At 44.3% G+C, this 12,457-nt stretch overlaps 1 protein-coding gene across 2 annotated transcripts in view; it reads right to left on the bottom strand.

Moving 5' to 3' along the window:
* Window positions 1-7,270: 7,270 nt before the first annotated feature.
* slc38a5b (solute carrier family 38 member 5b) overlaps window positions 7,271-12,457 on the bottom strand; it is a 35,733-nt gene continuing 30,546 nt past the window's right edge. For both annotated transcript variants that reach the window (XM_061257262.1, XM_061257263.1), the window contains 4 exons: window positions 11,318-11,442; window positions 10,087-10,231; window positions 9,862-9,965; window positions 7,271-9,082 (listed from right to left, as the gene is read on the bottom strand). In XM_061257262.1, the coding sequence (XP_061113246.1) occupies window positions 8,978-9,082; window positions 9,862-9,965; window positions 10,087-10,231; window positions 11,318-11,442 (479 nt within the window). In that variant the 3' untranslated portion in view covers window positions 7,271-8,977. The remainder of the gene's footprint in view (window positions 9,083-9,861; window positions 9,966-10,086; window positions 10,232-11,317; window positions 11,443-12,457) is intronic.

Below are 12,457 nucleotides of genomic sequence, written 5' to 3'. Positions count from 1 at the left end.
TGAACAACAGAAAAGTTACACAACAAACCCAAACCCCAACTCTTGCCTCCAGCTCTCTTTATAATGACAGAGCTATCCAACGAGGCGAGGCAAGCACAGAAAGCACACCATGTCTGTGCTTGGCATTTATATAGCGCCTTTATCCAAAGCGCTGTACAATTGATGTAGTAATAAGAGCAGCGACCATCACGGAGAAATGAAAGGCTGTTTCTCTATTTGAATGAGAGGAGAACAGTTCTCCAGCTAACATGCACTTTATTTGGGCAAATGCAAAAGATAAAATGAAGGGAAAACTAAAGTAAATGCGCAAGGCAGACTCTACCTCCAGCTAACCTAAAAGGGCCATAGCTGACACGCCAAGGCAAGAGAGTGTTTCAGGTAGAAGAGACCAAACGGGCGTCAGGTGGTGAGTCTCCAGGCTATTAACCCGACCAAGTGTGGCAAGGAAAGCCACTCCATAGACTTGCTTCCCTTGCTACAGGAAGATCTTGAAACAGGAAGATTTGTTTTACACAGCAAAGACGTTCCTGAAATCCTTTTAATTTTAAAAACGTTCCAGTCTCCCGACTAACTCTTTACAGGCTTTGTGAATGACAGAACGTGAAGTATACCACCAAAGACCAGGTATATATAGAGTAAAAACACTTGTTTACGACTACCACTCCTCATGCAATCAGAGATAACTAACAGACAACCCTGTTAGTTTCCCCATTTCTATGTGTCCTCTGTGTTCCATGTTTTCTCTTTCTCCGTGACCTGTATCTGCCCCCCACACCATATATCCCCTGGAACAACAGGTCAAAAGATGTACATGAGATCCACATTTCAGCTTTTATTTCCTGGTATTTTTATCTAAGTTAAACAACTTAGAACATATCACCTTTTGTAGCAGACCGCCCAATTTTTAGCTGAGTTTTGTATTGGAACATGTGACTGGCTGGTGTTTTCGCCCAATGTGTCCTGTTAGATTGATCGGTTAAACAGTTGTAAAACCCCATGCTAATGAGGGCGAAGTGCTTGTTCTTCTGGTGTTGCTGAAATAATCTTTGTAGGGTTAAATGTTACTGACCACTATGTGGAGAGACCAAGATAACCAAAGACCAAAAGATAAACCAAGATACAAAGACAGTAGTACCACTGCCTTCCACTTTCTACTGGTCTAGGCTGACCAAGAATCTCCACTATAGGGCCCAATAAATCTACCTTCGTTATATCTGACTCCGTTTAGAATTATAATTTAGACAAGACATCTACCAAAGGCAGATAACTAATTCATAATTTTGACTTGATCGCTATAGGAATCCTGTACTGAGATGTACTCTTTTGAACAGTCCTCTGCTGGTTCCACCGCCTGTCACATCGGCCGTTATGTGCATGTCTCACGAGCTGGCTAGATATCTGCAGTCATTTCAGAGGTCACAGAAATAGCTACTTTTGGGTGTGGCTGATGGCAGCTCAGGGACCCAAGAAGACCAACATTCGCTACGACTGTTCTCCACATGAATGAACTACCACGCGGAGGAAAGTGACTTACTGACAGAGGTCTATGGGTGCAGTACACTGTGATACATTAAGTGTAAATTTACATCCTCCCTAGACCAACTCGAGGGGGTAATCAAGCATTCCCTGTGTAACATTGAGTGTCAGTAAGGGAAACCACACAAATCAAGTATAAGAATTTTTAATTACATAGTTAATTACATTCTAATTCCAAATAAAATTTACATTAAAGTATTACAAAAGAAACCAAATCACGGAGTCTTAAAAGTCATACCTGGTAATAAAGGCTACATATGGGGGTCTGGCTACAGACACCCAGTACATAGAAGCTATAAACGTGGTGTGCACCCGCCCAGATCACTTGGTTTCCCCTGCTTATAAGCCAAAACCAGGCCTTTGATCTCCTTCTAAAAATGGTCCAAATCCAAATTTATTCAATTCGGATTTAGAAGCATTACTCTCCAGGCGGTGGGTGCTGGTCACGAGATAGAGACAGGTGGCTTCACGGGGGCAGGTTTCCACAGTTCTCCCCAGGTTCCTGGATGGTTACCAAGTCCTAGGTTTACTGTTGTGGAAATTAGACCATTGCACCAGTCGCAATGAAACAAGCTAAATAATACTAAACATGAATATACCCAAAACCTGCTTTGTCATGAAACATCCCGTGCTTAATTAATTCCAGTGCCTGAACCCTGAGAGTACTGAGACAGAGTGATTGACAAGAGAACAGATGGTCTTCCCTTGTCTGCCCTTCATGTGCCCTAACTAGGTGCAGAGAAGGGACTATGGCTGACTGGAATAGAATGGTGTGTTGTTGTGGGAGGTTTTAAACTTTTATGGCACCACTACCAGAGGAACGCCACTTCACCTGCTCACTGACAGTTGTGTAACAGTGCAACTAAGAAAGGGTATTCCAGCCAGTCCGCCTTACACAGTAAAGAGTTCTGAATGTCTACTCTTGGTTTTAGTCTTGGGTTTTTCCTGTGAAGACTGCATTTGTGTTAGAAATGATAAACCAACATGAACAGCAGAGTGCTGTCTTTGGGAGAAAAGCAAGCCATTTTGAAGCTTAGAAAAGAGGGGAAATCAATCAGAGCCTTTGCACCAGCATTGGGGATAGCTTGTACAACAACTTGGAATGTCCTGAAAAAGAAAGACCTGAGCAACAGACATCAAACTGGTTGAGCAAGGAAAACAACAGCAGAAGCTGTGAAGAAAAACCCCAAAACATCAGTCAGTGACACCAGAAACAATCTCCACCGGGCAGGCATGAAGGTATTTCTATCTCAATGCAGGCGACATTGGCTCAGGCGGTAAGAGCAGTTATCCCACCCTGGGTGTGTCGAAGTGTCACTGAGTAAGACACCTAACCCCTAAATCCTCCTGACAAGCTGGTTGGTGCCTTTCATGGCAGCCAATTGCCGTTAGTGTGTGTGTGAATGGGTGATCAAGAAGCATCAATGGTACAGCGCTTTGGATAAAGGCACTAAATAAATGCAGACATCCACCATTTTCAATCAACCGTTCAAAGACTTAGAGGCCATTCCACAAGATGCTAACCACTGATCAGTCGTAAGAATCGGAAGGCGAGATTACAATTTGCAAAGACGTGAGCCACAAAAGTTCTGGAACAAAGTTTTATGGACTGATGAGACCAAGATTAACCTCTACCAAAATGATGGAAAGGCCAAAGTGTGGAGAAAGAAGGGATCTGCTCATGATCTAAAACAAGCTCATCTGTGAAGCACAGTGAAGGAAGCATGGCTTGGGCTTGCATGGCTGCTTCTGTGGGCTCACTAATCTTTATTAATGATATAACTGATGGTAGCAGCAGGATGAATTCGGAAGTCTAAAAAACATCCTGCCTGCTAACTTACGGAGAAATGTGTCCAGTTTAACGCAAACGCTCACTGGATGTTTCGGGCACATCTGAATGTTGATTCTGCTCTGCGAACACAGCGATATTCCGAAACTGTCCGTCACCTGAATATGACACATTATACCTTGTTGGAAAGGGTAGGGAACCATAAAGAAGACTGGCATGTTTCAAATACTGAAATGATCTATGCAACACCCAGTAAAGACAATATTTGCTAAACAAAATTTATATTTCTAACAAATCGGAAATATGTTGGTCAGACATGCAATTAAATGTAACTTCATTTCAGATGCATAGGTTCATATCAGTAAAAACAAAACGTATTAAAGTACAAAACAAGGACACACAATGCAGAGATATGTCACTTTGTGTAGGTTCAATTAAAGCCGACATGAAATGAAATTCATGAAATTCCTCAACACTGCATGAAAAGTGGGAACATTACTTGTCACAAACTAGTGCAATAGGCTTTAAAAAGAGCTGTTTTAGTACCATCAGTGAAAGTTAGCTAAGAAAAAAACTGTTTATTCATGCAACTTCTGAATTGTATATTTTAGTTTTTATATTGGAACATGATTTTTTGACATACCGTAAATCCTCAAATTGTGTCTGGGGTCTTTTATTTACTTAGGCTGCACAAAGCACAGGCCTTTATTTGGGGCAGGCTTGTATTCGAGGCAGGCCTTTATTTCTTATTAGGCTTCTGGTGTAGAATTTTATTCTTAGAAATAAAGTAAAAGGCTACACTTAAAGTGGGCCAACACTGTTCAACACTTCCTGTAACCGTTTAGAAATCAATTAGTGTAGGCTAATCAGGAAACACCGTTTGGTAAGTCATAGTGTCAGTCTTAACAGACTTTATTGCAAATATTCTCAAACACAATAAATCACATGCAAGTCCAGAATCCATAAAATAACAATTTGCCAGACACGCCTTCATGAACAATAACAAATTAGCGTAGATAACAGCAAGTTAAGGATCTTTTTTTCCTAAAGTGCATTTTATTGTGAGACATGGAGCAGCATACCTATAGGCTATCAAAAGATTTTCGCTTTGGTTTGGGATTTCATTTACTTTTGGACTTTTGATTCTATTGCTAAATGTTGGGACTGATGGGCACTGAAATCTGGGGGGTATTTGATGGTTCACTGTTAAGTTTTATTTAGTTGAAAGAGTGTCGGGATTTCCACCCGTCTGTTTATTGCGAGCCAAGGCAGCCACTTTCATTCATTCATTGAACGTGCGCTGTGCTGTAAATACATGGAAACCTTATTGCGTAGCCAAGTAGCCGAAATTGAGTTAATTTTTAATTTTGCCTGATTTACTTTTTATTAAATTCGTAGGCTGGAATGCCTCGCGGCAACAACTGTGTTTAAATGTATACTGCTTCAGCCTTTGGCAAGCTACTTAGAAGGGGGCGGCAAGCGACTGGTAGCTTGAGAGCAACGTGTTGGAGACCCATGGTGTAGGACAACGACTTTTCATTGGCAATAGTATTAAACCAACCAACAATATAAAATATTAAGAAGAGCTCTTTTATTTCATTGAGTTAAATCGAAACAATGTCTTCTAGTGCTCATGGACTGATAGCCCTACTGGTAGGGAATATTACCCCGGCTTGTATTTGGGGGCCGGCCTTTATTTGTCCAAATCGACCACGCCCCCGGCTATTATCTGAGGCCCGGCTTCAAATAGAATTTACTGTAGATAAATGGTATAATATGCCTTTTATTGTCTGAATCTGTGATGAGGTCAGTGTCGTAAGCCATGAGCATGGCATGGCATGCTGTTTTATTGCCCTGCTTTGCAAAATTGCCCTGCTTTCCAAAGTTCTCCAAGCGGAAAGTCTTTTTAACAATCAGGCATTGCCATCTTGCGGTTTTATTAAGTCACAGTTTTTTTAATGATATAAATATGAACGCAACAATAATTTGAGAAGTCGGTGACTCAACCACAAGGGGGCAGCATGGAGGGGTTTAACAGTCTCAGATGAAAAACAGTCCAGTAGGGGCCCTTTGGTGGACTGGGTCTGGGAATGGAGCAGCTATGCCAGGTTCACAGTGCTCCTCCACAGCACCCACTACATCCCAAAGAAGAGTAAAGAAAGAAGAGAAACTGCAGCTATCTGGAGAACCCCACCCTCCAAATATTACAGAGGACATTAACTTACCGCAATGGGATAGGACTAGTGGCTAAGATGCATGACTGGGACAGCATGTAGCCTAGTGGCTAAGATGCATGACTGGGACAGCATGTAGCCTAGTGGCTAAGGTGCATGACTGGGGCAGCATGTAGCCTAGTGGTTAAGGTTCATGATTGGGACAGCATGTAGCCTCGTGGCTAAGGTGCATGACTGGGGCAGCATGTAGCCTAGTGGTTAAGGTTCATGATTGGGACAGCATGTAGCCTAGTGGCTAAGGTACATGACTGGGGCAGCCTGTAGCCTAGTGGCTAAGGTACATGACTGGGGCAGCCTGTAGCCTAGTGGCTAAGGTGCATGACTGGGGCAGCCTGTAGCCTAGTGGTTAAGGTTCATGATTGGGACAGCATGTAGCCTCGTGGTTAAGGTGCATGACTGGGGCAGCATGTAGCCTCGTGGCTAAGGTTCATGACTGGGACAGCATGTAGCCTAGTGGCTAAGGTTCATGATTGGGACAGCATGTAGCCTCGTGGTTAAGGTGCATGATTGGGACAGCATGTAGCCTAGTGGCTAAGGTGCATGACTGGGGCAGCCTGTAGCCTAGTGGCTAAGGTGCATGACTGGGGCAGCATGTAGCCTCGTGGTTAAGGTTCATGACTGGGACAGCATGTAGCCTCGTGGTTAAGGTTCATGACTGGGACAGCATGTAGCCTCGTGGCTAAGATGCATGACTGGGGCAGCCTGTAGCCTAGTGGCTAAGGTACATGACTGGGGCAGCCTGTAGCCTAGTGGCTAAGGTACATGACTGGGGCAGCCTGTAGCCTAGTGGCTAAGGTACATGACTGGGGCAGCCTGTAGCCTAGTGGCTAAGGTACATGACTGGGGCAGCCTGTAGCCTCGTGGCTAAGGTACATGACTGGGGCAGCATGTAGCCTCGTGGCTAAGATGCATGACTGGGGCAGCATGTAGCCTCGTGGCTAAGGTACATGACTGGGGCAGCCTGTAGCCTCGTGGCTAAGGTACATGACTGGGGCAGCCTGTAGCCTCGTGGCTAAGGTGCATGAATGGGACAGCATGTAGCCTCGTGGCTAAGGTGCATGACTGGGACAGCATGTAGCCTCGTGGCTAAGGTGCATGACTGGGACAGCATGTAGCCTCGTGGCTAAGGTACATGACTGGGGCAGCATGTAGCCTAGTGGCTAAGGTTCATGACTGGGGCAGCATGTAGCCTCGTGGCTAAGGTACATGATTGGGACAGCATGTAGCCTAGTGGCTAAGGTTCATGACTGGGACCCAGAGGGTTGGTGGTTCAAGCCACGGTGTAACCACAATAGCAACAGATGATGAGTACATACTACTTCACAAGCAGTTTTTCTTTAATTATTTTTTAAATCACATCTATCTGTATCTATGTTACTGAGCTAGTTTGCTAGTTTGCTGTGAGCAAGGCCCTTAACCCCGCATTGCTCCCAGGGGGATTGTGTGTAGGGTGTGTAGTGTGTGTACTGTGTGTATGCATGTATTGTTTTAGGTGCTGCACACCAAATCTCGTTGTACTGTTGTTGTGCAATGACAATAAAGCTTTCTGATTCTGATTTCTGATTTCTGATTGTCCCATGCTTAGTCTAATCAACTGTAAGTCAGTTTGGTTAAAAGCGCCAGATAAAATGACTACTGTTCTACTAATACTGTAATTGGTGGCAAAATAACAGATGGGTAAAAATACAAGAATAAAGAGCAAATTGACAAATTGACAGGATCTTTCTCCTTTATTACAAACAGCATTGAACCATTGTCACAAAACATACATTTGATAAATGGAAAATGAAAATACACATAGGAGAAGAACAACTGTATCTTTATGTTCCTCTGTCCTGACGTGATGAAATCCAGAACTCGGTAATGAGTAATGAGCTACCGCAACCCTGTTCATTATGCCTCAGCTCTGGGCTTCCCGTTTCTGAATAACAGTGGATTCATTTAGACATGAAACCTCATTGCTCTTATCACTGCAGACAGACACGCTCTCTGTCAACAATGGCTCAGATACTTAGCAACCTCAAGCAAGCCAAATACCATAGACAGAGAGACCGACAGACTGACAAGAAAACAGCAGAACTCGACGCCCCCTGCTGGTGGAATGGGTTATTATGATGGAGGTGTGAGGAGTTCAGTACTCCCCCCCACAGGGGGCACTGTCTCAGTGATCTGAGGGCTGAGCAAGGCTGAGAGGCCCTCTGGCACCCATGGTACTTTCCTCTCTCAATAACGCCTGACTGCTGCCTCCAAGACAAATAGCAGTTCGACAGCTCACCCAACCACAGATGATGTGAACATACCTCTTCGTAGGCAGTTTTTCTTAAAAAATGTTTTAGATATCTGTATCTATGTTAGTTAGCTAGTTTGCTTATCTGTCGCAATTTGTTTTCTTGTTCTAAAAGCTGCTGCCTTCCATGCTTCACTGACAGGAGGAAAGTACCTTGGGCCCTTCTGGCACATCACACAGTCCACAGGGTGAGGTGAGAAACCACTACTTCCCAAAAACCACCAGACACCAGTTTTGAAAATCAATACTTATATTCATATTCCTATTCATATTGACTGCAATAACAGCACAATATTATATCCGACTGAAGCTGTAAAATGGCTAAATACAAACTCTGGATATCATTTTCAGCATTTTTATACATAATTTCAGCATCGTTTATACATCTTCATCCAGGTGGTGTGACCGACTCTAAAGCCCATGCACCCTTTCCCATTGGCTGCAGGGTGAGGGCTGACCGCAAAAACAATAAATACATTTGAAAGGCACTTATTCAACATCATTGCAAAGCTGCAAGATAAAATATAAATAACATTTTAAAAATAAATGCATACTTTTTCTTTTTTTTTTCAGCACTTGATTCCTCTATTCCTCTTTGACGCCCTGGTTAGAGAGCGCTGAATGTACTACTCTAAAATAGCTGCTTAATTTGGCTCAGGATGTACTTTGGCTTCTGTTCAACTTTAACATCTGATCGGGGAACAAACCGCTCGGCAGCGGTGCCCCACGCGGCTGTGTTGGAACATTCTGGAAGGCGAGGGACAAGAGGGCTGGCAGGTCGCTCCTCACCTGTGTGACATTAAAAGGCATGTTTTCTCTCATTTTTGTATCATTATTAGCTGAGCGCCAGAAGACCGAGGGCACCACAGCCAGTGGGAGCGCAATGGTGATCGCCCCACCCATCTGAGGCACATCCAAGCAGGCACGGAGACAGCTATGATTCTCCTGCTGGAGGAGGTTGGGGAGTGACATCACTGTGCTTGCCAAAACTCTACCAGGTCTCCACGTGAGAGTGTGACATCAATTTTAGATTGGGAAGGGTGGGGTGGGATCAGCCTTTCACAGGGGCATCTTACGGCAGACCAATAGGGGGTGGGGTGGGGTGAGGGTTTGTTGTGCCCGTTTTGGATCCTAGTGCCCGCCCCCACTCCTGCTCTCCCCACGCACCCAGTCCATCACGATGAACGACATGCTCATCACCATAAACACAAACCCCAGAGTCATGAAGCACGCGGCCTGAGAGAGAGAGAGAGAGGGAGAGGGAGAGAGAGAGGGAGAGGGAGAGAGAGAGGGAGAATGAGAGAGAGAGGGAGAAGGAGAGAGAGAGGGAGAGGGAGAGAGAGAGAAAGGGAGAGAGAGAGAGTCAGAGTGTCAGTCAACTTCAGTCAAACTTGTGTCTCTCTTGATGCAGAATATTTATTATTCTTTATTTATTCAGAGATGGAAAATCCAGGTTCAGAAAGTAAAAGTATTTGCGTTCATGAAAGCAGTGTGTTGATGTGACTTTGTTTCATGGAAACAGAAAAAAAAGATTTTAAAGCAAAGTTAATACTTCAATTTAAATTGTAAACTCTTTCACCGCTTTGGTTTGAACACTGCCTGCTCTTCTGTTCGCTTTAGTGACCTGACGCAGTGCACTTTGGGATAGTTGTGCAAGCAGTGTCATCCCATATGGAGATATAGTAAGAGTATGTGATTTTGGATGCAGCCATGGACTTTTACTCTGTGACCCCTGAACTTTGCAGCTCTGCATGTATGTATTTACTTTTTTTAATATGATTTTTATATAAACATACAGCACTTACATTTCTGTGTCTTACATCATATTTGATTTGTTTGCTTTGGTTTAATTCTTATATCCACTTTATTGTATTAACAGAAGTGTCCTGAATTGAGCTGAACTGAGAGAGATAGGTGATATGAGGTGATGGGGGGGGGGGGGGGGGTAGAGAGAGATAGAGAGAGATAGAGAGAGATAGAGAGAGATAGGTGATATGAGGAGACGTATGCTGTACCTGAATCTTTGGCCTGGAGTTTTGAGGCTCCTGGTCGGTAGGGACGATACGCAAGTAGAACAACCCCGGCAAAATAAAGATCAAACTAGGAGCAGTCGTGGCTCCTAAGGGGCAGATGACAGACAGACGGATGGGCAGACAGATGGAGGTCAGGTTTGGTTCACTGTCTGACTGTAAAAAGTGCACCAGGGTTTGTGTAAACCCCTAGTGATGATGAACACTCACCGATGATGCCGAAGATGTCCCGGATGTTTGGCACGAAGATGACGAGGAGGTTGACCACGAAGAGGAGCGAGAGAGCAATGCCGATGTGTCTCGCCCAGTGGAAGGGCTTCTCAGGAAACAGCAGCTGGAGCAGAGCTCTCCGTATCTGTATGCACACACACACACACACACACACACACCGCACATAGATGTGCGCCACACACACACACACAGATGTGGATGACATACACACGCATGCAAGCACACAAATACACACACAAACACAGATGTGCATGACACACACAGACATAGACAGAACATAGACATAGACAGAACCTTGGTTACATGATTCAGTCTGTGTATTTTCAACTGTACAGCTCAGTCATGAAAAACCTTTTATGCTATTTGAAAAATATTCTGCTGGACTAAGTTATGTGATAAAACATAAAACAGAACTACAGCTAAAGACTGTTGCATCAATAAGAGTATGGTTCCAGACATTTTTAAATAGTGATCTGCAGTCCTGGATTCAACCCGGACGAGGAATTCACATGCAGTTGTTGAAAGTCTCACTGTTTTTCAGCATGTGTAACTTTCCCAAGTCCTGTGTGAAATTCCAAACAGTACCAAGAAGAGCAGCGAACACGTAACTGGTTGTAATGGCAGAAACTGTGGTGACAGTTTAAGCATGGTGAGGGCAGGTGCAGATTAAGGGGTGAACATTATGACAGTGTGGGTCAATTTAAGAGGAGAACATGGTGGCTGTATGACAGTTTAAGAGTGGAACATGGTGGCTGTATGTGACAGTTTAAGAGTGGAACATGGTGGCTGTATGTGACAGTTTAAGAGTGGAACATGGTGGCTGTATGTGACAGTTTAAGAGTGGAACATGGTGGCTGTATGTGACAGTTTAAGATTGGAACATGGTGGCTGTATGTGACAGTTTAAGAGTGGAACATGGTGGCTGTATGTGACAGTTTAAGAGTGGAACATGGTGGCTGTATGTGACAGTTTAAGATTGGAACATGGTGGCTGTATGTGACAGTTTAAGATTGGAACATGGTGGCTGTATGTGACAGTTTAAGAGTGGAACATGGTGGCTGTATGTGACAGTTTAAGAGTGGAACATGGTGGCTTTATCTGACAGTTTAAGAGTGGAACATGGTGGCTGTATGTGACAGTTTAAGAGTGGAACATGGTGGCTGTATGTGACAGTTTAAGTGTAAACTGGTGCATGGCATGGTGTTCTCACAGGAAAGAGGACCACAGGGACAGTGAGGGTTACAGCCACCAGCACTGCCACACGCACACACAGCACCAGCCGGTCCAGAGGGTCCACCTTACTGTACGTGTGCAACAGCTCAGCCTCCGCGCCAGCTGCAACCACAGTGAGAGCAGCGGGTTATAGGCAGACTGCCACTGCAGAATTCACAATCACCTCAGACCCAGTACAGACTATCACTGCAGAATTCACAATCACCTCAGTCCCAGTACAGACTGTCGCTGCAGAATTCACAATCACCTCAGACCCAGTACAGACTGCCACTGCAGAATTCACAATCACCTCAGACCCAGTACAGACTATCACTGCAGAATTCACAATCACCTCAGACCCAGTACAGACTGCCACTGCAGAATTCACAATCACCTCAGACCCAGTACAGACTGTCGCTGCAGAATTCACAATCACCTCAGTCCCAGTACAGACTATCACTGCAGAATTCACAATCACCTCAGTCCCAGTACAGACTATCACTGCAGAATTCACAATCACCTCAATCCCAGTACAGACTGTCGCTGCAGAATTCACAATCACCTCAGTCCCAGTACAGACTATCACTGCAGAATTCACAATCACCTCAGTCCCAGTACAGACTATCACTGCAGAATTCACAATAATCTCAGTCCCAGTACAGACTATCACTGCAGAATTCACAATCACCTCAGTCCCAGTACAGACTATCACTGCAGAATTCACAATCACCTCAGTCCCAGTACAGACTATCACTGCAGAATTCACAATCACCTCAATCCCAGTACAGACTGTCGCTGCAGAATTCACAATCACCTCAGTCCCAGTACAGACTATCACTGCAGAATTCACAATAATCTCAGTCCCAGTACAGACTATCACTGCAGAATTCACAATCACCTCAGTCCCAGTACAGACTATCACTGCAGAATTCACAATCACCTCAGTCCCAGTACAGACTATCACTGCAGAATTCACAATCACCTCAGTCCCAGTACAGACTGCCACTGCACGAATGAAATCACACAACCTGCCAGTGACCTGACTCATACAGCTGATTATAACTGCTGAATTGATTACAAATGACTGTCAGCTCATAAAAACAATGGTTAATCCTTAATGGTTATGGACGTGAATTGG

Source organism: Conger conger, chromosome 10 (assembly GCF_963514075.1).
Source record: "Conger conger chromosome 10, fConCon1.1, whole genome shotgun sequence".
Lineage (NCBI taxonomy): Eukaryota > Metazoa > Chordata > Actinopteri > Anguilliformes > Congridae > Conger > Conger conger.
Note: the sequence above shows the minus strand (reverse complement) of the source record. Positions and strands in the feature narration are given on the sequence as shown.